This window comes from Cervus elaphus, chromosome 17 (assembly GCF_910594005.1).
Source record: "Cervus elaphus chromosome 17, mCerEla1.1, whole genome shotgun sequence".
In the NCBI taxonomy this organism is placed as follows: Eukaryota; Metazoa; Chordata; class Mammalia; order Artiodactyla; family Cervidae; genus Cervus; species Cervus elaphus.
Genome location: NC_057831.1, coordinates 14322126 through 14347603, shown reverse-complemented (window position 1 = coordinate 14347603; position 25478 = coordinate 14322126). Strand labels below are relative to the sequence as shown.

Below are 25478 nucleotides of genomic sequence, written 5' to 3'. Positions count from 1 at the left end.
AGATATTTGCATCCCGATTGCCAGTAAAGAGCAAAAGCACCGCATCTTCCTGCAGGGGGCCCACAAGCCCCACAAAAGACAATAAGGAGCATTTCTTTGATCTTTACAGGAACTCCATAGAATTCTTTGAGGAGATTAGTGATGAAGCTTCCAAGTTAGTGGATAGACTTACACAGTCAGAAAGGGAGCAAGATTTAGTTTCAGATGATGAAAGTAGTAGTGCCCTGGAAGTTTCAGTAATTGAAAATCTGCCACCTGTTGAGACCGAGAACTCAATTCCCGAGGACATCTTTGACACAAGGCCCATTTGGGATGAGTCCATTGAGACTCTGATTGAACGCATCCCTGATGAAAATGGCCATGACAATGCTGAAGGTATTTGCCAGCTGCTGAGATTCCCTGTGCTACGCATGTCATAAATGTGATATAGTTTTTTTTGTCTGTTTTATTTGGTGATTTGTGTCTCATTTCCTTTAAGCTTTCTGTAGTGGTTACTATGTTTGTGTAAACCCTTTGTGTTTTGTGCTTTCTCTGTATACTCTTGTCCGTGGAAACAATCTCAAGATTGAGTAACGAGAATGCTTATGGAAAACATAAACATGATCGGCAGGCAACCAGGATCTTGCCTTTTCTCTAGCTGCTGCACGTGAGGCCATGCAAGTTTTGAGTTTTGTTGTTCTGACTTTCCAGGCTTAGCCTCAAATTAAGCACATGGATTTATTTGGTTTGGTTTTGTTATTATGAGGATTCATCGCTTTCTCTTCTTACCTTTGTGTACTTTGAAATAATTAGTACTTCGCAATTTTATGATCATTAGAAAGCCGTTTGCACAAGAAGATTTCACATATCATGAAATATTAATTGTTGTGGATTTGTTTTTGATTTAGAAAGGTTGGATTTCAGATACCAATGGTAAATACTTTAAGCAATCACAAGGTAAAAGCATGCTTTTCATTTATGCGACAGATGAATAGAGAATGGACTCTGATTAAATGCAGCAGACAACGAAAACTCAAACTTTGCATGATTTAAGTTGACTGTGAGGGGATGATGACCCTTTGAATTATGAAAAAAGGAAACCATAGATGGCTTTGAGAAGAAGCCTCTTGTCTTCCAATATCTCTACAATAAAGACTATTATTCTTAAATTTGGATTATAAAAAATGGCATGATACCATGACCTAAAATGCTGCCCATCAATTAATGGAAGTTAAAAATAAAAGGCAAAATTGTTGTCTGTGGGAGTATTACCTGAGTTTACTTAGTAGTAAGCAGACAGAAACTTTGCCCAAAAGACATATATACGTACTAATATAATATACACATACAATTATGTACATTTTATTCTTCCTTCTTCCAAGGTCACCAGGACCAAGAAAAACATTGTTTCTGGCCATACAGGAAAAAACCGGGATGGTCCGATCAACCCGTGATCTAGGTCTCTTTTGAATCTTGGATGTGATTTTTTGCTATGTGACTCGGAATTCATCTCATACTACCACAGGCAATAATAGGAGGTCCTAACCAATTACTCCACTTCTCCGTTCCATTTATGATTTTTCTGCTGTTTGATGAGCAAGATGAGTATCTTAGGGTGGGCAGTATCCTCTCAGACAATTTAAGAGGAAAGTCGTAAGATTACTAGAAATCAGTAACTTATGCAAATATGTCCAATGACTAGTCTTGATTAAAGAGATATGGAAGCAGATGGTTTTCATGATTTTTATTAAATGTATTCCCCCATTCCATTCCAGAAATCAGGCAAACACACAATTTAATATGATTTAAAATGTAATAGTTAACTTGTGATGTAATCAAATATTTGGACAATTGACTATCTTTCTTTGGATGATCAGTATTGTGGTTCCTCTCCTGTCATGGACAACTTTTGGCCATTCTGTTTTTGACCTTCTGTAGATCAACAGGATGAGCAGGAACGGATTGAGGAAAGGCTGGCATATATTGCAGATCACCTTGGCTTCAGCTGGACAGGTAAAATGCATATGACCCATTTCTTCAACAAAACCTGCTTGGTTTGAGTGACATAGTTTGCATCAGCCAAGTGTCGTTAACAATGAGAAAGGTCTTTTTTTTTCCCCCTTGAGGAAGACCACACAGAATAGTGTAAACAGTGATAAACTGTGAACTCAAAAATCCAGGGTCTGCATCAACTCACTGTGTGAACCAGGGCCAGCCTCTTATTGTCTCTGGGATTTTGAATAATAGAACATTAGACTGAGAACAAAACAACTCCCACCACCCTCCTTTGGATATCTAAATTTTGGAGAGATTACTGTGTTTCAAAACCATTGTTAGACGCAGTTGTCATAGAGTTTAATTTGAAATTCAACCAGGGTTTCTTGTTTTAGATACCTTGTATCAGATATTTTCATTGTGAATAGTACTAAACTTAACTTCAAATGGAAGTTAAAATACATATGAATGAGATGTTCACTAATTTTCTGAGAAATAGGAATGTTTCTGTTTAGAAATTATATGTTAAATAATTTTTTGATGCAAAGTGAATTCTGAAGTCAATGTGGTTTATTTACAAATCAGGATTTAAAAGGTATACCCTTTCATCTTTCTTATGATGTAACATACTAAAACAATATTGTCAGAATTTTTTTCTTTTTCCTGGTTTTTTTTTTTGGTCTGACTTTTATGTCATTTGTGACTACTTAACTGAAACAGTTTTAAGGGCTTCCCTGGTGGTTCAGATAGTAAAGAATCCACCTGCAATGTGGGAGACCTGGATTTGATCCCTAGGTTGGGAAGATATCCTGGAGAAGGAAATGGCTACCCACTCCAGTATTCTGGCCTGGAGAATTCCATGGGCAGAGGAGACTGGCAGACTATGTAATTAAAACATTATAAAGTTAATATTAAGCTCCTTTAGTTTCTTAAAGATTTGGTATGAAGTCATAATACTCTTAACAAAGATAATTGATAATGTAGAAAAAATGACTGAAATAGTTTAAAGTAATTTAATAATACTGATCATATTTATTTAATTGAGGAATTTAGAGGAAGGGAGGATCTCAAAATATCCCTAGTTGACTTATTAAATAGGTAGCATTCCAAATTATTTATTTTGCCTTTTAAGTATGTATGTATATGTATGTTAAATGCAATATCTATTATAGCTGGTGAAAATTCAAACCTTAAAATCATATGGAATGGTATAAAATGCAAAGTAAATAAGTCCCTCACACTTACCTACATCTTACCTTCGAGCTCCATTCCTCAAGGGTAACTGCTAACACTTTCTCGTGTATTCAGACAAAATCTGCAGTGCTCACGTCTATGCCTATTATTTAAAAAATAAGCTGTGTAATTAGCAGTATTTCTCATTAATAATCCATCAGCATAGAAATATCTATGTAATTCTTTTAAATAAATGTTTAATCCCACTGTATAGGAGGCCATTTTATCAGTGGCCTTTGTTGATGGATACCTAGGTTGTTTCTTGTTGGTGGCAGTAAATGTCTCTGAGCACTGGTAGTTCTGTGGCTGTGTCTGTAGGGCATGGGCGGGCTTCTCTGGTGGCTCAGAGGTAAAGAGTCCATTTGCTAATGCAGGAGATGCAAGAAGTGTGGGTTTGATCCCCGGGCCGGGAAGATCCTCTGGGAAAGAAGTGGCAACCCACTCCAATATTCTTGCCTGGAGAATTCCATGGACAGAGAAGCCTGGCGGGCTACAGTCCATGGGGCCGCACAGAGTCAGACACAACCGAGCACGCGCACACTGTGGGGCATACCCCTGAAAGGGGAATTGCTGGGTAAAGGGTGTGTGTATTTTTAATTTTGAGAGATGTTAGCAAATTACCCTCTAAAGAGGACACCTCATTTACACACACACACCCCCGCCTCAATACATTAGCATCCATGTAGAATGTTAATGGTATAGACTTTCAATAAGAACTTTGTGGCTTCTTCCCTAGGTCACTTAATGCTTCCGAGACCTTTTATTCATATGACATAGTGTTATAAAAAAGAGTTTATCCAGCCACCATAATATAGCTGCAACCAATATTTATCCAAGTACTCAGAAACAGGATTTATAGTATTTGAAAATTACCTAATTATGATTAAAAGTGAGACATGGTCCCTTCTACTGTTTTCACTTATTTATTTTCCATTATCTTGGTTAAGAGTATAAGCCAGTATTAATGGTCTCTTCTCAATTTTGGAATTAAATGGGCCTGAATTTACATATTTTATAATCATTGTTTCAAACTTACTTTTTCCACTAGGACAGTGATCAATTCTAAACCCAATTGTAAGGAAAATATCCAGGATTAGTGCTAGAGGAAGAAAGGCATATGAGAGTCTTTTCTAATAAGTAGGAAAACATAAACGAACTCTGTTACAGCAGTACAAAGAATACATCATTTGCAAAATCACAAGACAAGGTGTTGAGACTCAAACTTTGAAGTTAATGTGTTTACAAAGAAGTATTTTCTCTTCTAGAATTAGCAAGAGAACTGGACTTCACTGAAGAGCAAATTCATCAAATTCGAATTGAGAACCCTAACTCCCTCCAGGATCAGAGTCATGCACTATTGAAGTACTGGCTAGAAAGGGATGGGAAACATGCTACAGGTAGGTGGGGAGCTATAAATAAAAGGCAATAGGATGAAGGCAGAACCAAGTCTTACTCAATACCTTTTATGCCAGGTGCCATCAATCTGAAGTGCTACTATAAGCAAATGAGAAGAAGCTGTAACATTTCTCAAATAACAATCTTGCATAAAACTTCTTGTACTGTGTTTCTGTGAACAGCATTAAGTGGTGTAAAGTGATTCTAGCACTGGTTGCTAACAGGAATGTTATTAAGATCCTTAAATTTTCTAAATATTAACAGCAAACACTTGCTTTATTAGTCTGTCTTATTGATGCTACATTACATTCAGTTCCTACTTCCTTTACTCCTAAATAACTAAAATGGGGGGAAAATGTCAAGTGGATATTCTGACCACATCAAATAAAATGGGAAGTAACCATAACTGCTTCTTATCCTTCAGCTGGTCTAAATTTGCTACTTCCTTTAATATCTCTTTGAAGACCTACCTAGAGACTTCCAGCCCACATTTATTTTTCCTTCTTTTACCATTTTTCTAGACAGGATTGCCAGAAAATAAAAATAAAAATAGAGAGCACCCAGTTAAATTTAAATTTCAGGTAGTCAACAAATGCTTTTTCTAGTATGAGTATCAGTTCAGTTCAGTCACTCAGTCGTGTCCAGCTCTTTGCGACCCCATGAACTGCAGCACGCCAGGCCTCCCTGTCCATCACAAACTCCCGGAGTCCTCCCAAACTCATGTCCATCGAGTTGGTGATGCCATCCAACCATCTCATCCTCTGCCGTCCCCTTCTTCTCCTGCCCCCCCTTCTTCTCCTGCCCCAATCCCTCCCAGCATCAGGGTCTTTTCCAATGAGTCAACTCTTCACATCAGGTGGCCAAAGTATTGGAGTTTCAGCTTCAGCATCAGTCCTTCCAATGAACACCCAAGACTGATCTCCTTTAGGATGGACTGGTTTGATCTCCTTGCAGTCCAAGGGACTCTCAAGTGTCTTCTCCAACACCACAGTTCAAAAGCATCAATTCTTGAGCTCTCAGCTTTCTTTATAGTCCAACTCTCACACCCATACATGACCACCTGATAGCCTTGACTAGACGGACCTTTGTTGGCAAAGTAATGTCTCTGCTTTTTAATATGCTGTCTAGGTTGGTCATAGCTTTCCTTCCAAGGAGTAAGCGTCTTTTAATTTCATGGCTGCAATCACCATCTGCAGTGATTTTGGAGCCCAGAAAAATAAAGTCAGCCACTGTTTCCACTGTTTCCCCATCTATCTGCCATGAAGTGATGGGACCGGATGCCATGGTCTTAGTTTTCTGAATGTTGAGCTTTAAGCCAACTTTGTCACTCTCCTCTTTCACTCTCATCACAAGGCTCTTTAGTTCCTCTTCACTTTCTGCCATAAGGGTGGTGTTATCTGAATATCTGAGATTATTGATATTTCTCCCAGCAATCTTGATGCCAGCTTGTGCTTCCTCCAGGCCAACATTTCTCATGATGTACTCTGCATATAAGTTAAATAAGCAGGGTGACAATGTACAGCCTTGATGTACTCCTTTTCCTACTTGGAACCAGTCTGTTGTTCCATGTCCAGTGCTAACTGTTGCTTCCTGACCTGCATACAGGTTTCTCAAGAGGCAGGTCAGATGGTCTGGTATTCCCATCTCTTGAAGAAGGTTCCACAGTTTGTTGTGATCCACACAGTCAAAGGCTTTGGCATAGTCAATAAAGCAGAAATAGATGTTTTTCTGGAACTCTCTTGCTTTTTTGATGATCCAGCGGATGTTGGCAATTTGATCTCTGGTTCCTCTGCCTTTTCTAAAACCATCTTGAACACCTGGAAGTTCACATTTCACATAATGCTGAAGAATGGCTTGGAGAATTTTAAGCATTACTTTACTACTGTGTGAGATGAGTGCAATTGTGCGGTAGTTTGAACATTCTTTGGCATTGTCTTTCTTTGGGATTGGAATGAAAACTGACCTTTTCTAGTCCTGTGGCCACTGCTGAGTTTTCCATATTTGCTGGCGTATTGAGTGCAGCACTTTCACAGCATCATCTTTTAGGATTTGAAATAGCTCAACTGGAATTCCATCACCTCCACTAGCTTTGTTCCTAGTGATGCTTCCTAAGGCCCACTTGAATTCACATTCCAGGATGTCTGGCTCCAGGTGAGTGATCACACCATCATGATTATCTGGGTCGTGAAGATCTTTTTTGTACAGTTCTTCTGTGTATTCTTGCCACCTCTTCTTAATATCTTCTGCTTCTGTTAGGTCCTTACCATTTCTGTCCTTTATTGAGCCCATCTTTGTGTGAAATGTTCCCTTGGTATCTCTAGTTTTCTTGAAGAGATTGAAGAGATCTCTAATTTTCTTGAACTTGAAGAAAGTGGGGAAAACCACTAGACCATTCAGGTATGACCTAAATCAAATCCCTTATGACTATACAGTGGAAATGAGAAATAGATTTAAGGGACTAGATCTGATAGACAGAGTGCCTGATGAACTGTGGATGGAGGTTCGTGACATTGTATAGGAGACAGGAATCAAGACCATCCCCAAGAAAAAGAAATGCAAAAAGGCAAAATGGTTGTCTGAGGAGGCCTTTCAAATAGCTGTGAAAAGACGGGAAGCGAAAAGCAAAGGAGAAAACAAAAGATATACCCATTTGAATGCAGAGTTCCAGAGAATAGCAAGGAGAGATAAGAAAGCCTTCCTCAGTGATCAGTGCAAAGAAATAGGGGAAAACAATAGAATGGGAAAGACCAGATATCTCAAGTATGAGTATATCCCATGCAATATTTGGGATATACTTTTACTTAAAAAATTGTTTTTTATCTAAGGTTCACATTGACAGGACCTCCTGCATGTTGTCTGGTAACTCAGCTTTTAGGGCTTCTCACCACGCTGTGTCACCCACTTTGTGTGTTTCTCTTGTTTGTTTGCTTACTTTCACAAAGATCCTTAGTTGGGCTTTGGCTGTTTTTGGTACAGATATCAAAATTTTAGTAAATATTTCCTATACTTAAAATGTATCAACAAAAGAAATTCACTAAGACAACTAAAGGAAAGAGTTTAAAAGACTAGCCCTCTGATGTAATCAATGTTTTTTCTTTAATATCCCAGATACCAGTCTCATTGAATGTCTCACCAAGATCAACCGAATGGATATCGTTCATCTCATGGAGACCAGCACAGAATCTCTCCAGGAGCGCATCAGTCATAGCTATGCAGAGATTGAGCAGACCATTGCACTGGATCATAGTGAAGGTTAGACAGCTTATGTGTGTATGTGTGTCTGTTGTATATGGTTAATTCAGGCAATGAGACCCACCATCTTCCTTTTTTGGAGGGTTACCTATGGTCTTTGGTCATACATTCTTCTCCTCACTACCCTGAGACTTCCTTGCCCATTTTAGGTACCCAAAACTGCTTATACTTTGTTGTTTCATCACTGTCTCAGTCATCGTGAGCTGCTCCAACCGAAAACCATGAGCTCCAACAGAAGACCATGGTAGTTTAAACAACAGAAATTTATTTCTCTTGGTTCTGAAAACTGGAAGTTCAAGATCTGGGTGATAGCATATTCAGGGTCTGGTGAGGGCCCTCTTCAGGGTGGTTCACGGCTGTCTTCTTGCTCTTTCCTTACACCAAGGACAGCTGGCTCTCTAGCCTCTTCTTATAAGGGCACTAATCATGTTCATGAGGGCTCTCCCCTCATGACCTAATTCCCTCCTAGGGATACCATTGGAGAAGGCAATGGCACCCCACTCCAGTGCTCTTGCCTGGAAAATCCCACGGACGGAGGAGCTGCAGTCCATCGGGTCACTACAAGTCGGACATGACTGAGTGACTTCACTTTCACTTTTCACTTTCATGCATCGGAGAAGGAAATGGCAACCCACTCCAGTGTTCTTGCCTGGAGAATCCCAGGGACAGGGGAGCCTGGTGGGCTGCCGTCTATGGGGTCGCACAGGGTCAGACATGACTGAAGTGACTTAGCAGCAGCAGCAGCAGGGATACCATGTCCAAATATCATCACACTGGGATTAGGGTTTCAGCATATGAACTTGAAGGGGACCCAACGTTCCCAGGTGGCTCAGTGGGTACAGACTCTGCCTCCAATGCAGAGGACAAAGGCAGATGTGAGTTTGATTCCCAGGTCAGGAAGATCCCCTGGAGAAGGGCGTGGCAACCCACTCTAGTATTCTTGCCTGGAGAATCCCATGACCAGAGAATCTGGTGGAGTGGACTACAGTTCACGAGGTCACACAGTTGGACGTGACTGAAGCGACTCAGCGTGCACACATGCACACAAGTAGCAACCATCCGCATGGGTGATCCATCCAGTGCCCTTTCTTCAGCTCCTTGGTGGCGTTTCTGATACTTGTGTCTTTCACTCTACCTTAGTAACCCGCTTCTATGCCTGCAACCCAAACTGAGTCATCAGTGACTGCACTACTTCTAGGCCCTAACTCGAGGTATTATACTTGCATCCTCTTTTGCTTCTACACAGTCATCCTTCAAACCCACTGCAGCTCCAGCCATTGTCCTACCTTGTTTTTGATATGAAAATGTCTCTAATTTACCCATTCATTTCCATTCTCGCTGACTCATTCTCCTTCTATCTATCTCATCACTATTTTTGCACTGTCCCTTCTTCTTTCAAGCCTCCAATATTTCTCTTCATTTTTTCCAACCTGATCATAACTCACATTCCTTAGAAAAAAAAAAAGAATAACTATAAGCAAATGACCATATCCGTTCACCACAAAATCTCCTGATTTAAGTGCACCTCAGTGCTTATAGTCTACCTTCCCTGCTGTATGAAATGCCCTTGCTTTGCTAAAACCATCGTCTCATCTTTTGTACTGGATTTCATCCTCTTTACCAGCTATGGACTTCACTCCTGCAGTGACCCACTCTGTCTTCCTAGTACTAGACCATGCTCTACAGCATTACAATGTACTTCCTAGATCCCAGCTTTAAAAAACAAAGCAAAGCAAATATCTTCTTTCACCCAACATGTCCCCCTGTATGACTGTTCTGTTTCTCCAGTCATTTCATGGGAAGTCTCTTCCAAAGAAGAGTCTCACTTTCCCATCTCTACTTTTTCTCCTCCTGTTCTCTGTAGAACTGTCTCTAGAATCCATTCAGGCCAGGTGTGGTCGTCACCACTCAACAGAAAAGAATCTTGCAAAATTCACCAATTGCTCCTCATCACCAAATGCACTGAGCAGCTCAGTCTTCATCTTCCTTTACCCGCTTGTAACATTTGACACAGAAAATTAATCCCTTCTTCTTCTTCTTCTTAAAATGATACCCTCTCTTCTTGTTCCTTTTTTCCCATTTCACAGGGTAGTCTCCATCAGTGTCTTTGTGCAGTTTACATTCTGTAAATTCACACAATGGCATGTATTATTGTCAGCAGGCGCCTCATAGCTTGTCCTGTCCCCCATCTCTCCCCCTCTTTCCAAGTCCGAGACACCTGACTTCTGGGCTGCTCCCTGGGCACCTCCGTCTTCTCAGGCTTCTAGGCTCTGGGGCTTTTTGTCCCCTCCATTCTGAGGTGTTCTTCCCTCAGATCATCAGGTACCTTTTTCTCTCACTTTATTCAGGCCTCTGCTCAAGTATCAGCTCCTAAAAGAAGCCTTTTCTGACGAGGTTATCTGAAATGCTGGCCCAGTTTTACTCTGTACTTTTCCCCTGGCTTCCTTGTCCCCTAAAAGTTATTATAAATATATATCTGCAGTTGCAAGTTCAGTGAGGCCAGAAACTTTTCCTGTCCTGTTTACTACTGTGTATCCAGCATCTAAACAACACCTATTAGATATAAAACTCAACATATTATATCTATTGAGTGAATAGAGAGATAGATGAATGTCAGTCTCATCTCCGCCAAAAAATTTTTCAGTGACTCCTTATTGCCCTTTGATATAATGAAATTCCACTAAGAGACCTTTCATAAAAAGAGTGCTAACCTCAGAGCGTTGTATAATACATGTGAATACTTGCAAAGCACCTATAATAGTGCCCATGCTGAGCTAAGTCGCTTCAGTCATGTCCAGTTCTTTGCAACCCTATGGACTGTAGCCCATCAGGCTCCTCTGTCCATGGGATTCGCCAAGCAAGAACACTGGAGTGGGATGCCATGCCCTTCTCCAGATCCAGGATTCAAACCCATGTCTCTTATGTCTCCTGCCTTGGCACACAGGTTCTTTACCACTAGCACCACCTGGGAAGCCCATAATGGGACCTGATGTATAGTATAAATATTCAGAGAGTGTTAGCTATTAGTAGTAGTAATAGTAGTATTTTTATTACCATTCTTATTAACCCTCTTCTTACAACGTAGATTTATGCCTTGACTGTTGCAGGGGATTCCTGCTTATCTTTAAGTCTCCTAAAGATGTCTCGCCCTCCGCATTTCCTTTCCTGATTCTTTAACCCTGTTGGGTGCTTGGCATTCATCAACTAGCACTGGTGACCCAGTCATTGTGCATTTTAATGTTTCTTACTTGCCTATGCTTCCCTAGATGGTCAGCATTAGGTGGAAAGCAGACACAGTGCCTCTATCAACTTTGTAACCATGAACCTATCACAGACGTGGCATGTAGTAGTTACTTAATAAATACCTACTTAATATAGTTTCGCTTCAATTAAACATTTAATTTGAATCATTCTCCATTCTAGGGTTCTCAGTGCTGCAAGAGGAGCTACGCACTGCCCAGCACAAACAGAAAGAGGAGCATGCTGCTTCTAAAGAGGATGAGGCCTCTGACCACCCTCCCATCGTCTCAGAGGAAGACATTTCTGTTGGTTACTCCACTTTTCAGGATGGCATCCCCAAAACTGAGGGCGATGGCTCCACAACAGAGCTCCTTCCCCAGACTCAAAAGGAGCAAGTTCAACAGGATTTCTCAGGGAAAATGCAAGACCTGCCTGAGGAGTCATCTCTTGAACAGCAAGAATACTTGTGAGTTGCAAAAGAAAGCCTGTACTGGGTCACTCCAGACAGCCCACATGACGAGGGTGCCAGGCATATCCAAGTGTAAAGCGTTTTCAGATAGTTCTCAAATGACCCCACAAATAACAAATGCCAGAACTAGAGGAAAAGAAGCAAAATATTTAATAGACATCATGTGACAGCATTGCATGGCACAAGTTTGCTTGAACCAATTTCCAATTCGGTGACCTTGGGCGAATGCCTAAGCCCTTTGAGTTTCTGTTTCCACATCTACAGATTATGATAATAATATCCACTTTGTTCACCTTACGGGGTCAGAGGTCAAGGGTGTGTCTGAAGGCATTGTTGAAACTGTAGACCATGCGGCTATTACTTGTGTATTTGCTGTGCCTCACTTCTCTGTGTTCGCTGGTTGTGTTCTGACTGGTGCAGTGTGAACAGGGCCAGTGCAGGGGAAGCCACCGTGTGTATTTCAACATAGCTATGAGATGGCTGGCAGTAAACACAGAAATGCCACACAGATCACTCACACAGACTGAAAGGCCATTAGAGGTTGGAATGGGAATGGAGAGAAGTCATCTGGAGAGCTGCTGGCTCAAGGAAGCTGCAGGGCTCAGCGAGCTTAGAACTCAAGCTCTGGGCTTCCTGGAAGCAAAAGCAAAAGAAAGTTTCTTAAATGACACTTGTCTAGAAAACCAGCCAGATCATAAGAAAGGCAAGCATGTCCCTGCCCTGAAATGCGAGAACAGTGTGTCAGGGGGTTCCTTGTCCTTGGGTGAGCTTTATGCTGAAATCATTGCAACTGGAGAAGGGGGTAAAATGGGCACTGAGATGACCTTGCCTTCCACAGAGCACCGCCTTCTTACCCACCCGCCTGCAGATTGTAGGGGAGAGCATAAAGGAGAGGTCAGGAAAAGAGAGAAGGAAGAAGAAAAAGATGGGAAGCAAAGAGGGACTATCAGAAAAGCACTCAGGGCATTTAACATCTATAGAGTGACAGAAAATTATAATAAAGTAGGGGAACATTTTTTTTCTTTTAGAAATTGAGATGATAGGAACTTCCCTTGTAGTCTAGTGGCTAAGATTCCATGCTCCCAGTGCAGAGGACCTGGGTTCAATCCTTGGACGGGAAACTAGATCCCACGTGCCTCAACTAAGACCTGGTGTAACCAAATAAATAATTTTAAAAAAAAGGAATTGCAATTATAAAGTTTGCATTACTTAAACTATATCAACAGAAAAAGTTTCAATACCAAAAGATCTTATCAAGTAATAACGATTTTCCAGAGATATAACAAGAATCTCCCTCTATTTATGATTATGGTAACTATATTTACCATGGGGTTTATATATTGCTTTCTAAAATTTTTGCCAAATTTTGGTTTTGCTTCAGAAGCCTTATTGTCCACAGAACTTTCTTACATAAACCTCCTCAGATCATCAATATTACCTTGAGTTGTCAAAGAAAGATGAAATTATTTATTTATTTATTAATATCTCATATTATTTATTACCCTACTTTGTAGAGATTAGGAAATGGTAATACATTTGAGGATAATTTTTATTCTTTTAAAATGCATCTTTCCCAGTCAATGATACATCAATGTGCTATAACTATATTTTACATACAATTTTTGTTCACATTTCATTTCTTGGCCAAATTTAGAAAACATGTTTAGACTTCCATAGACTATGAAGACAGATCTCATCTTCCCTTTCTTCAACGGGGGCAGAAATGTCTGTGTTCTCATGGTGTCCTGGGGCTTTTCCATTGCAGCGTGACAACCCCAGGGACAGAAATGTCAGAGACTCTGAAGGCCGCGGGAACATCTGGCTCCCCCGCCAAGACACCCGAGGAAATTGTCACCCCTCCCGAGGAGGAGAGGCTGTATCTCCAGACCCCGACATCGAGTGAGCGGGGAGGCTCTCCAGTCGTGCAGGAACCTGAGGAGCCCCCCGAAGAGGGGGAGGAGAGTTCACCTTGGAAAAGCAGCCTCGTGATCGTGGAGTCGGCCGAGGACCAGCCGCAGGCCTTCGAGAAGCTTGATGAAGATGATGCTTTTCAAAAGGTAAAATCTCCTCTGTTTCTTTGCCCACGTGGAACAAAGCTACACACCCTCTCCCATGTCCTTCTCCAGTGACCTGTTTTTTCCACAGAATGGCTTGCCAAATTAATTAACTTGGGCCATGGGAAGCCCGCCAATCCCTTTTAAAACCCGAGAACCCGTGAATCTAGAAAAAGGTAGTACATGGTTCTAATTCTAGCTCTTTGACCATCAGCCCCAGTTTTATAGTTGGAAACCCTTTTACTAAGAAGAATGAGCATTGGGGTGAAATAATACACCTGATATTACCTTTCAGAATTAGTTATCTTATAAATAAAGACAACCAGTGAGGGGAATTTACCGAGCGTCAGGTAAGCTGGCGAGCCATGGGAGAGTGCTGGAATCTGCCCTCTTGGCAGGTCTGTCTGTGCAGTCAGGTGATAGGCACGCAGACTGTGGGTATGGAGTGGGCTTTACCTCCCAAAACAAATGTTTCTCATTAGAGGAAGTATTATTTCCAAGTGAGATCTCCTATTTCTTTTAAGAATGACTCAGGAAAAGGACATTACACCTAAATTGATGGCTGGTTCCAAAAGTCAGAAAACCGATAGCAGCATGAATATGCATCACTGTCTTTTCTTTGTTTTTAAGTGAGTTTTGATATTGTGAAGAGAGGTGGAGACCATCTTAAGAAACTCAGTTGAACCATTTAATCTCAGAACACAGTCTGAATGGTTCGTATCGCTCCCTCCTCAGAATTCCTGGATCAGAATGAACCCAGGGAGGGGAAAGGACAAGAACTGGCATTTTCAATAGCTCCCTGAAGGATTCACACACACACATATACACACACACTCAAGTGTGAAAATCTTTTTGAATTAAACTTAATGTAAATTAAATTAGATATATTTTTCCTTTTTTGGATTTAAAAACATTGTATATGTCAGAGTATTTTTAAAGCATGAATATACATCTTCTAAGAAAGAATGTTTTATAAGAGAATTAAGACTCTAGGGGGAAAATATCTTTGGGCTTAACATCTGCATTTGTTTTTGTTCACTCTGAGTGTGATGTCTGCTGGCAAGATTTATCTACAATCATAGTTTAAAATTAGGGGAGGTCCAGGCAGATAAGGACTGCTCCAAATTTTGGCAGCTATTTTAAATAATGAATTCATCCCATGAATGGATGTTTATTCCAAGTTTGCCTTTGTACAGCCTTTATTCATCTCTCAAGTTCTTGGCTTAAGTGAATTCTAGTAAAAATGTTTCATAGATGGTGTCTGAACTTTAAACTTGCCAATTTTAGTCTAAGAATCTATAGGCTAACTGAAGTGTAGACTTGAAACAGTTATCTGGATAATTCATATATTTAATCTGTCCTATGCATATAAGTAAATTTTGATAAATTGCCCTATATTCCACATTATTTTACTTATTCTACTTATTCTTGATGAATTTCTATTTCTTTCTCTTAAGCTTCCTATTTTGACCCTTTTCATCTCATGACCCTGACTTAAGGGTCCAATTTCAGTCACTTTTCTTACTGACCGTATTTCTAGGCAGCAGATTTCTAAGTGTACTTGAAGTATAATTTGGCTTGGAATTTACATGTTTTCCTGCAGCAGGAAAGAATATGGAAATATAAGTGGTATTTTAAAGTATGTTGACAAAATTTAGTTGAGTAATCTTTTCTATTTTTCAATAGAATTTTTAAAAAAAAAATAGCACTCCGTTAGGAAAGAATGATTCAATATATGGTTCCCAAGAGATATGTTTTCATCTAAAGTTATGATCTTAGCTCCAGCTCTGGCTTTGGGCCAGACCCATAAAATTGGATTGGCCTCTGCACCTCCGCTTCTCTGCACTGTGAGTCTAATACTATTCATAGCCTGTCTTCCCTGATGGCAGGGAAATTCACTACTGGCCAGATAATAGCTACAGGAAATTTTGACTTCCTGCAGAAAGTTCTGCTACAAGCATAAGATATTTCTGTACCTTTGATGGGTCATTCTCAGCCTGAGCCCGAGAATCAACAGCTCACAAGTGTTTCTTGTGCTGCCTGTGATCTGTGTCTGCATCAGGAGTTGAAGTCCAAGAAGAGTGGGCAAGTTGCTTCTTTCTTCTGATGTACTTTGACAGATGGGTGCTCAGGCCGCTCTCAGAATTTCAGATTTTTTTTTTTAATTCAGTAAACAAGAAGCTATATTCTCACTAAAGTCTGAGCCCAGCATTGCTGTTTTCACCCCTCCTGGCTTTTCCACCAAAGCCTCCATGAATAGAACTTGCAGAAACCAGTGTGAGCTAAAACAGAAACCTGTCGTGAAGACATTCCTTAGCATGATAAACAAAAACCCTGCTTCCATGCTTCCACCAGGAGCTAACAGAGGAATTAGGTGAGCTGGAGGCCAGCTCAGATGAGGAGGCGATGGTAACAACCAGGGTTGTCCGCCGACGAGTGATTATTCAGGTACCAGTTGTTACATTACTGCACGTCCGGGACACTTTTGTCCCCATAACCCTTTGAGAGTGACCCACCTTCAGTGGAGGGCTTGGCATGCTCCTTAGGTAGTGCATGGCCTTCAGAAAGCAGATCCTACCTCTCCTAAGTTCTGTTTGTAAAGAAATGCAGCAGTAATGACATCCACAGCCTCCCTCTGAGAGAATGAACAGCAAGAGCAAGATTTAGCATTTCCAGCTCCACCCACCTCACCTCTGGCTGGTCTATTTTTGTTTGTTTGTTTAAGTTTGAGCTAACTTTGGTCAGATTTTCTAGCATGTTATTACCCACCTTTTTTTTTTTTTTCTTTTAAACATACTACTTGACAGGATTTGGCATCTCAGCAATGCTTCTCAAAGCTCCTTTAATTTTCTAACATTCCTTGCATTATAAGCACTTGGGAGTAGTTCTTCAGCACTGATGTCAAACACAGAAGTGACCCTTTTCTCTCAACTGTGTAGGGAGATGATATGCCTGACATACCCCCAGAAACAGTCACAGAAGAAGAATACATCGATGAGCATGGACACACCGTGGTAAAGAAGGTATTAACATGATTGATGCAAGTGTCCTGTCTAAACGTCTATCAGTACCCCGGCACTGTCACTCAAAAACAAGATACATGAATAAAATATCTTCTAGGTTACTAGGAAAATCATCAGGCGGTTCATCTCCTCTGATGGCACAGAGAAAGAAGAGATTACGATGCAGGGAACACCGCAGGATTCTATCAACATTGAAGAAGGGGATGGCTATTCCAAAGTCATAAAGCGCATTGTATTGAAGAGTGACACCGAGCAGTCAGAGGTGAGCCCGTGACGCCTCTAGAGCTGACTTACGGGGAGGTGTAAAACAGAGCTCACAGGAGGCGGACGAGATCGTTTGCTCCTGTTGGCCTCCCTTCTCCCCTTTGTAAGGCAGTCTGTGTTTAGTTCCATGTTGATTCTTGTCTTCGTGATTTGGAAAATTTTTAAAGAGCCACGAGGGGGAAGTGTAGCCCTGTGCTCATTGTCTTTAGTTCTGTTCATTTCCACTTTCTCATTCGTTCAGTTGACTGCAGCAGACATCCAAGAGTCAACATTTAAAAGACAGCAATCCTGTTAGCGGGCAGGTGGTAGGTTCTGAAAAAACTTGTGCAGACGCACTGAGGTGCTTGTGCCCAGCCGCTCACTGCAGCCCTCTCTAGGGCACCTTTGGTAAATGCTGGATTTCTAAACTTTGGCGTTTCAGAGTCGCTGAAATCAGGATCCAGAAACTCCCTTGATTTGTACTTTTCTTTCTTCCTGTTTCACTTCCCTCTTTTAGAAACGTATTGACTCTCTTTGACATGCGCACCATCTTGCATCCATTCACATCCTCAAAATTTTATTATTCTACACATGAGGTTCTCTAAAAATCTACAGTTTCAGTTTCTCATGTCTCTGTCAGATCCTTCTTTGATGGTTAATTTTGTCTTCATGTCAGAACAACACATTTACCCTTGGGAAAAGAGAGTTCATCTGCAGGGCGCTGTGTCTGCATTGCACTGGGCAGCCAGTTCCTCAGTCATGAAACCTCCCGACCAGCCTCTGTCCAAGCGGCTGATTTGGCACTGTGTCTGTATAGTCATTATATAGATGTTACCAATTGATTGTAGTTTTTTTCTGCTGCTTGTTGACAAAATGCTGTTTTTAAGATACACCATTGTAGTATGTGGGTTTTGGCATAGAAAAATTCATCACTGTTACATTTTGGTCATCAGAAACTGTATATTGTGTGTCCTTCATTCATCAGGTGACTTTGTCTGAGCCCAGCATTTTGTCCAGTACCTCACAATTTCAGGCTGAACCAGTGGAAGGCCGTAGAGTCAGCAAAGTTGTTAAGACAACTATGGTACATGGAGAGAGGATGGAGAAACATCTGGGGGATTCTAGTTTAGCCACTGATCTTCCTTCTGCCAAAGATGACTTTGAAGAGGTATAGAAGCATCATCACCTTGTCTTTATGTGTGCCTTGTGTTTGAGAAGAAAATGATTTATCATTGTGTCATTCCATACCTGTATTCATGGAAGGATGCAGAATAATTCAAGAGAGTAGAATTCCTATTTGAATAATGTGTACAGTGAAATAATTTTCCTCAACTTGTATTCATTTGAGCCACCTGAAGAGATTTTATAAATCCATATGACCAGGATTCATTTCAGCTCATTCTGAATCAGAATCTCCAAAGTTGGGGCATGATGGTACCTCTTGCCTAAAAGTCTCAGAACTGACCTGTACTTCCAACTAGTAAGGGAAAGAATTAGATATTGCCCCTTATTTTTGCTAATAGATGTTCTCAGATATTTCCAATGATAAGCATTAAAGAAGATTCAGATATCTTTCATAACCATAAATAAATCAAGCATTTATAATTAAGTTCTGATTTTCAATAATTACAAAATGGGTCCACAGTGATATCCATAAACACTAACTACAATACAAAAATTCCCCAAATTTTGAAAACCGAAACAAATTTTTTAAGTTAGTAGCAAGCTAGTTTGGCAGGAAAACTTAAGTGTGAACTGACAAGGAATTGTAATGACTTGGAGTCTTTTTTATTCCAAAAGAATGAATGTTTGTGTTTTGCTATTGATACATTAATGGGTGTGATTTCAGGATGCTGTTCCTACCCCAACTGAGATATTAGAATATAGAGTGTATACCTCATATTACCTTTCTAAAATCCAAAAAGAAAAAAAAAATCTGAAATTTGAAACACCTGTGGTCCCAAAGATTCAGCTAAGGGCTGGTGGGCATGTGCAAAATACATCTATGAAACATTCTTTGCTATTGAAACATTTTGAAGTTAAATGTTATGTGTATGCCCTCTTTTATACCCACAGTATGCATTGAGATTATATATGAATGCATTAGAATATTAAGAGCATACTTTATTTATAATACTTCTAGTTCTTCACATTTTGACAGCTGGTGACCTTGAACTATCAAAAGAAGAATCACCTGAGTTACACACTTTGGGCTTTATTTTGTTTGTTGCTTGTTTTTGCCTCTGATCGTTATTGATTGTGTTTGTCATTAAAGTCTGCATTGTAGAAAGGAACAGGGTGAGGCAAGGAGGAAATTAGAAATTAACCAGTATAGGTAGGGACAACTGTAAAGTAGTTGAACAAGTCTCCTTCATGAATGGAAGAAATTTTACAGACCTGTTAAATAAAACTTGATCCTTAGATCTGCTCCTAAGAATTGCTTTTCTTTATTCTTTCAAGCATGTGTTTTTATATTGACTATCCATTAAGCAGAGTGATAGATTAAGTTAAAGTCTATGGTTTATGATGGATTTTGTCTTGTTCTGTTTTTTCCTTATTTCAGGCTCTGAGTTACACAGGTAGCCACATGAAAGTCTACTCCCCCAGTTTAGTAGAGAATGAAGTCCTGAAGGAGGATGGATCAATAATTAGAAGGTTTGGGTTAGCATGGGGTGATGCTTTGCCAACTAACACTTTTTAAAAGTTTTCTAATTTTAAGAAAAGATAGAGTCCACACATCTACCCTAAAACCTCTTGGGAACTACAGACTCACCCTGCATTTTACGACTTCTGTCAAGTGATGCATCTGTCACTGTGTCATTCCTGAAGTGTTCTCCTGATGCTTTAAAAGTAATGCTAAGGTGCTTCCCTGGTAGCTCAGTGGTGAAGTATCCACTTGCCAACGCGGGAGACTTGGGTTCCATCCCTGGTCCAGAAGGATCCCACATACCACGGAAATGAAGACCCAGTACAGCCATAAATAAATAAACAAATAACAAAAAAATTTTTTAAGTAATACTAAGACATGAAAATAGTCAGATGACTTTTACACAGTCACTTCCTAGGTTTCAGCAAGTCACCAATCTCATTGGGCCAACCATCTGGGATATTCCATTGTAGAACAGCGTAAGAGGAATCAAATTAAATTGCTCACAAATTAACCTAGCTGCCTTCAGCTCAATCTTGGTAAACCATTCCTTTGATGGGTTTTTGTTTTTGTTTTAAACAAGCTGTTTCGTGATTCTGCATGTGAGTGGCAAATAACATGAGCATAAATTTGATACCCATGAAGCTAGTACCTAGTGAGGCTGAAACCGGGGGCTTTAATAAATTCAGAAAGTACTATAAAAGCAGTAAGCAGCTCATCTCTATGCATATGAACAAGGACTAGCTCTGAGGCTTTCTGGTCTACCTTATCCCCACTGCTTGTTCCATGTGTAAACTTGGGCACTGTTACCTCACTTCTTTCTGGGCCTCTAGCAGTGCTGTATGTATTAACAAAATGTCCTCGGCTTCTCAGTGAAGACACAATGGAAATTGAAGTTACTGCTGCGCTTTTCATTTCAGTGAAAAGAAAAGAAAGATTGTCATTTATAGTACTCTACAAGGCTATTTTTAGCCTGTAGAACATAATAATTAGAACAGTGAAATTAAAGGTTCTGTCACAATTCCACCCTCCAACCACATGTGAAAAACAGCCCCAGCTAGGAATTTAAGAGAGTAATTGCTCACAGAACTTTAAAAATGCTATATGAATTAAGGAGAAAGTTCTTTTTATACTCAACTTTTACGTCTTTTATTCAGTTATTCACATGGGCCCACATAAACTGCGTACCACCTAGCATCATGAGATCGTAAGATGGAATTAGATTGAGACCAGTTCATCCAAAACTCTCGGTGACAGCTGGTGAATTTAAAGCCAGGAATATAGACATCTCAGTCCAATCCCACAGCTACTTAGTTTATGGAAGTCTATTTGTGATCCGCAACACTTTATCTTGTATGTTGCTGAAGACATTTGATCATACCCACTGCTCCCCTGATAGGCATACAATTCATTCCACTGAGTCCTGTATTCATAAACACATTCATTGACATATGTGGACACAGAACACCAAGCGGTGTCCTCTGATAGAAGCTTAACCCCCAATGCCAGTGCCCTAAAGGTTTATACTAGATGTTGATGGCAATAGTCAGAAATTTGCATTTTGGGTGGGAAAAATATATATATATATGGATGCTGAATAGTTATAAAACAATCTGACTTCAACCCCTGGCACCAAATTTGACCTTTTACTCAAAAGGAACAAATGGAAGTTTGCTTTCAGATACAAAATAATTCATGTAGACTTAAAGGGAAGGGGAGATAAGAGAAGGAGGGAAACAAAATGTCCAAAGGTAAACCGGAAGTGTTTTGACTGAAGTCAGCCTTTTTAAAAATCAAGGTGATCTTAACAAATGAGTAGAGATGTTAGAAGGAAGAATAATGCTTAAGGGCAGCCCATGGGCAGAACCCTCAGCTTCTTGACACTAGGAATCCGTAAGGAAAATACTGGGTAAAGCTTCAAAAACTGATACTTCCAATGCTGGTATAAAGTTGGTCTCTATGGCCTCATGATTATAGATTCAAATCCTGAAATCTTTGATTTTTGGCCCTGCTGTATAGTAACTGAGTTTTTTTTTTTTTTTTTAATTTAGAGCATTGCTTAAATTCTTTGAGATCCAGTTTCCTTATTTGTTATTATAATAATTGTACCTGGTCCATAAGACATGTTCACCACATATTTGTGGAATGAAAAATTGTATTTATGAGTAGAGAGGGAGCAAATCACAGTATGACCACTTTGCAGTAAGGATGCAGGAGAATAATCATACCAATGTAATAGTCCATCAGCGCCCCTTTTCTCCAGTAATCACCAGTCTGACGAGGAAGCCAAGAGAGCGTAGACTGCCGAGTGGCTATAAGAGGTATAAAGTGGGCCAGTGCGTGGACTTTGGGGAGACGCAAGAAGGGTTTGTCTCTTGGTGGTCTTTTCCTTTTCGTTCCCCATTCCTCCCCCTCCACCCCATCTCCAGATGGAATTTCAGAGGCTAGGATAGACCTTCATCTTTTTGCTGGTAGTAACCTTCGTTTGTATTGATGGAGTAATATTCCAGTTTTTAAAGACCTATATCCCGTGGGAAAGTTCTTTCAGAATATTTTGGGGAAGTCTGACTTGGATAGTGACTCTAAGGATTAAGCTGGAAGCGAAAGTGTTTTAAATAAATTAAAAGCCATTTTTCTTAGGCTGTCAAAAATTATATATGGAATCAGTATTTCAGAAGGAGCCATGCTACTTTGCTCCCCAGGTGACTCAGTGGTAAAGAATATGACTGCCGATGCAGGAGACATGGATTTGATCCCTGGGTCAGGAAGATCCCCTGGAGGAGGAAATGGCAACCCACTCCAGTATTCTTGTCTGGGAAATTCCATGGACAGAGGAGCCATGTGGACTATACCACAGAGTATAGTCCATGGGGTCGCAAAGAGTTGTTCACAATTGAACACACTTGAATGCACGTTGTTTTAAATCTGCATTCCCTAATCAAAACAGGCATGATGGTATGGTTAGTTCTTAAGAGAATCATATGAAAGCATCATTTCTTTTATTTGAAATATTTCTTAAAGTTTAAAAAAAAAATACGCCTTGTTCCAGAATACTTTTTAGAAATCTCATGAGTCATTTAAATAGGAGAGCCACATTTAAAAGAAAGAAGTCCAGAGATGGCTGTAGTTGTTCTAATAGCCCAGTACAGAAGCGTCGACAGTAAGTACCACGTTCATGTCTTGGGTCCCCTCATACCAAAGGTAGTGGCTGCCTTTAGCAGTAAAGAAAGAATGTGACATTCTCTTGTCTGCTTTCCTCCAGGACAACAATGAGTAAAGCTAGAACCCAGAAGAGGGCTGTGGTGAAGGACCAGCAGGGAAAACGCATTTACTTGGAGCACCTGGAGGATGTCCCAGAAGCACTAGACCAGGACGACCTCCAGCACGACCTCCAGCAACTCCTTCGGCATTTCTGCAAGGAGGACTCAAAGCAAGAGGCCCAGTGAGGGGCTGCCCAATTCTCACACCAGAAACCACACATTCACTCAATATGCAACTTCCCGTTTCATTAGAGGACTGACCTCACTGGCCTGATTAATGGGATACCCTGACATTTCACTTTTAGCAAACATGCGGCATTTGGTTTGAGTTTTTCCCCATCCTCTTTAACTGTAAGCTAATTTGTGACCAAAGATAGCATCCCTCATTCTGGATGCTGTATCCGCTACTCTGTTGTATCTATGCTCACCTGGGACCTGGCCACCTCCATTGTTCTTCTTGGCTTCTGCACAAGCTCCATGAAAATCCATTCAACGGGAGAACTTCACCTGCAGACCTCTTCAAATGATGACACATAGGAATCCTTCCAAGAGATACCCGTGTACGATGTATATAGCTAATGCTCAGACGAACACTATATTAAAATTGAAACCACTGCCTATCCTGACTACACTGGGCATCACGGAGTAAAAGGCCTCTAGAGGAATTGCTGAACTATGGTTCATTAAGATATTGCTAACACAATCGAATGATAATACAGTTCTACCACAAAAGAAGCACTTCAGACCTACCATGTCCTTAGAATTTCCACAGTAGCCCTGGCTCCTAGTTAAAGATGGGTCATAACCTTGAAGAACTGTCCTGACTAAGCACTTCCTGCTGGTGCCGGCCAGCCATGATTTATGACTCTCCAGCCGTCACCGAGGGCGGGAGGCGGGGAGCCGAGGCAACGAGATGAAGCAGTGAGGTGTTCAGTTGCCAGCAGCAGCATCCCACAGCTGTCTAGCATCTTCAGGTCCTTTAGATTGGGGACGTGTTGGCAGGGTATTTTAAAAAGCTATAACTACTGTAGTTTTCCAGTTTTCATTGCTGCTTTAGCAAACCACGCTGTCTTATTGGTGGTACTCTCTCCTGGCCACTGCACTGTAGATAATTCATCGGAAGCAAGATTTGCCCAACACAAATGGTTGAACTCCTTCACCATGTTGAAGTGATTTCTTTCTTTCTTTTTTTTTTTTCCTCCAGGTTTATATCTTCTCTAATACCTGCATGTAGCATTTAAGAATCAAACCACAAACCCCTCTTCTAATCACATCGATGGTTTTCATTCTTTTTACCCTCAGCAAGCACTTTTCACTTTTCTGCTAGGTCTGTTTTTTAGCTTGCAGACGAGATTGAGAAATCCTGAAAAATTTGGTTTGGGTTTAAAATTTTTAGTTTATTTATTTGAAATCCAAACTCCCTTGAAAACTCTGAAGTGCATTTGTGCACTTTCCTGTCTGTTTGTTTCAAAGAAGGGACTTTAATCATCTGAGTGATTTCCATGTCCTATTCCTCATTCCTCTAGTGGTTGAAGCTGTGTAGCATTTTAACATATATATATTCACAAATATATTCATATAAACAGTATACATTTTGAATCAGTTATTTGTTAAAGAAAAGTATATTCAATGAAGATGAAATTTAAAAATTTTAAAAACCAGAGTCTATCCTCCAGGGATTGAACATTTTCCAATTCTATCTGGCCTTTTCCTGTTGTGCAAAAATGACTCATTGTTCCGAAAGATGACAAACAATGGTACTTCATCATTTCAAGTAATGTTGCCAAGAGAGAAAATTTCCTGGGAGGGAGGTTTCCCACAAGCCAAATCTCCTAAGCCTCAAATGATAGCACTTTTTGGCAATTGGATAGGAAATAAAGCATTCTTTGGCAGCCAAAATGAGGGAGGCCAGTGGTGAAACTTTTTGAGCACACCATGGCCTTCTTGTCCAAACCTTCACTGGAGCTCAAGAAAAGCATTTCTGTTGTGTTATTTGCAGTGCAGATGATGTCTGTGTAACAACATAATGGTTATTCACCTTTTTTTTTTTTGGGTTTTGATTTTTGCTGTGTAATCAAAAAACTTGAATACTGTGAGAAGAAGTGAATTTTCAGTTGATGAATCAGCATCTTGTTCCCATGGTGATAACACTAATTGAATATATCTATGAGGGCATGTATTAGTTAACGGAAAAAATACAACACTAACAATACATAGCTGCAATGTGTACAATGGCTGATTTAATTAAATAAAATGTACAAGTGTTAAATGTGGCAACAGTGATTTTTTGTTCTTTGTCACTCACCTTTGATTCCAGGAGATAACAGATTAATATTAAAGAGATGGAATAGATGTGGAGCCTGAAGGAACACACAACTTGCTTTTGTTCTTATTTGGGAACTGAATATGCTCCATGCCCAACGCTGTTAGGCACTGGGAGAAACAGACTGTATCCTGTCCTGAGAGAATTTTTATTGTTATTGTTATGCAAAAGGAGAAAAACAAAGATTTATTTTTAGTTTTGGGATCACGAGTAAATGAGAAATGGGAATTTGGGGGCCTGAAAGAGGTGAGAAGGGCCCTGATTCACTTCTCTCCTATGCGGTCATGGGGCCCAGAGAACACCTTTTGCCTTTGGGAGCAGCATTTAGCTCGGGGGCTTTACTCATCTCTCATTGACTGAGAGTT

General features: G+C 40.3%; 1 protein-coding gene across 50 annotated transcripts in view; it reads left to right on the top strand.

Annotated features, from left to right (window-relative positions):
* Nucleotides 1-25063, top strand: part of ANK2 (ankyrin 2) — a 684658-nt gene extending 659595 nt beyond the window's left edge. For 17 of the 50 annotated variants that reach the window (XM_043870793.1, XM_043870810.1, XM_043870805.1 and 14 more), the window contains 8 exons: nt 1918-1992; nt 4473-4604; nt 7711-7854; nt 11278-11560; nt 13329-13620; nt 16557-16640; nt 16738-16902; nt 22793-25063. In XM_043870793.1, coding sequence (XP_043726728.1) covers nt 1918-1992; nt 4473-4604; nt 7711-7854; nt 11278-11560; nt 13329-13620; nt 16557-16640; nt 16738-16902; nt 22793-22807 — 1190 coding nt within the window. In that variant the 3' untranslated portion in view covers nt 22808-25063. Of the gene's footprint in view, nt 1-1917; nt 1993-4472; nt 4605-7710; nt 7855-11277; nt 11561-13328; nt 13621-15972; nt 16066-16556; nt 16641-16737; nt 16903-17868; nt 18052-19446; nt 19539-22792 lie in introns of all 50 variants that reach the window. The other 33 variants (XM_043870789.1, XM_043870781.1, XM_043870780.1 and 30 more) reach the window with 5 other exon arrangements.
* The last annotated feature ends 415 nt before the right edge of the window (nt 25064-25478 follow it).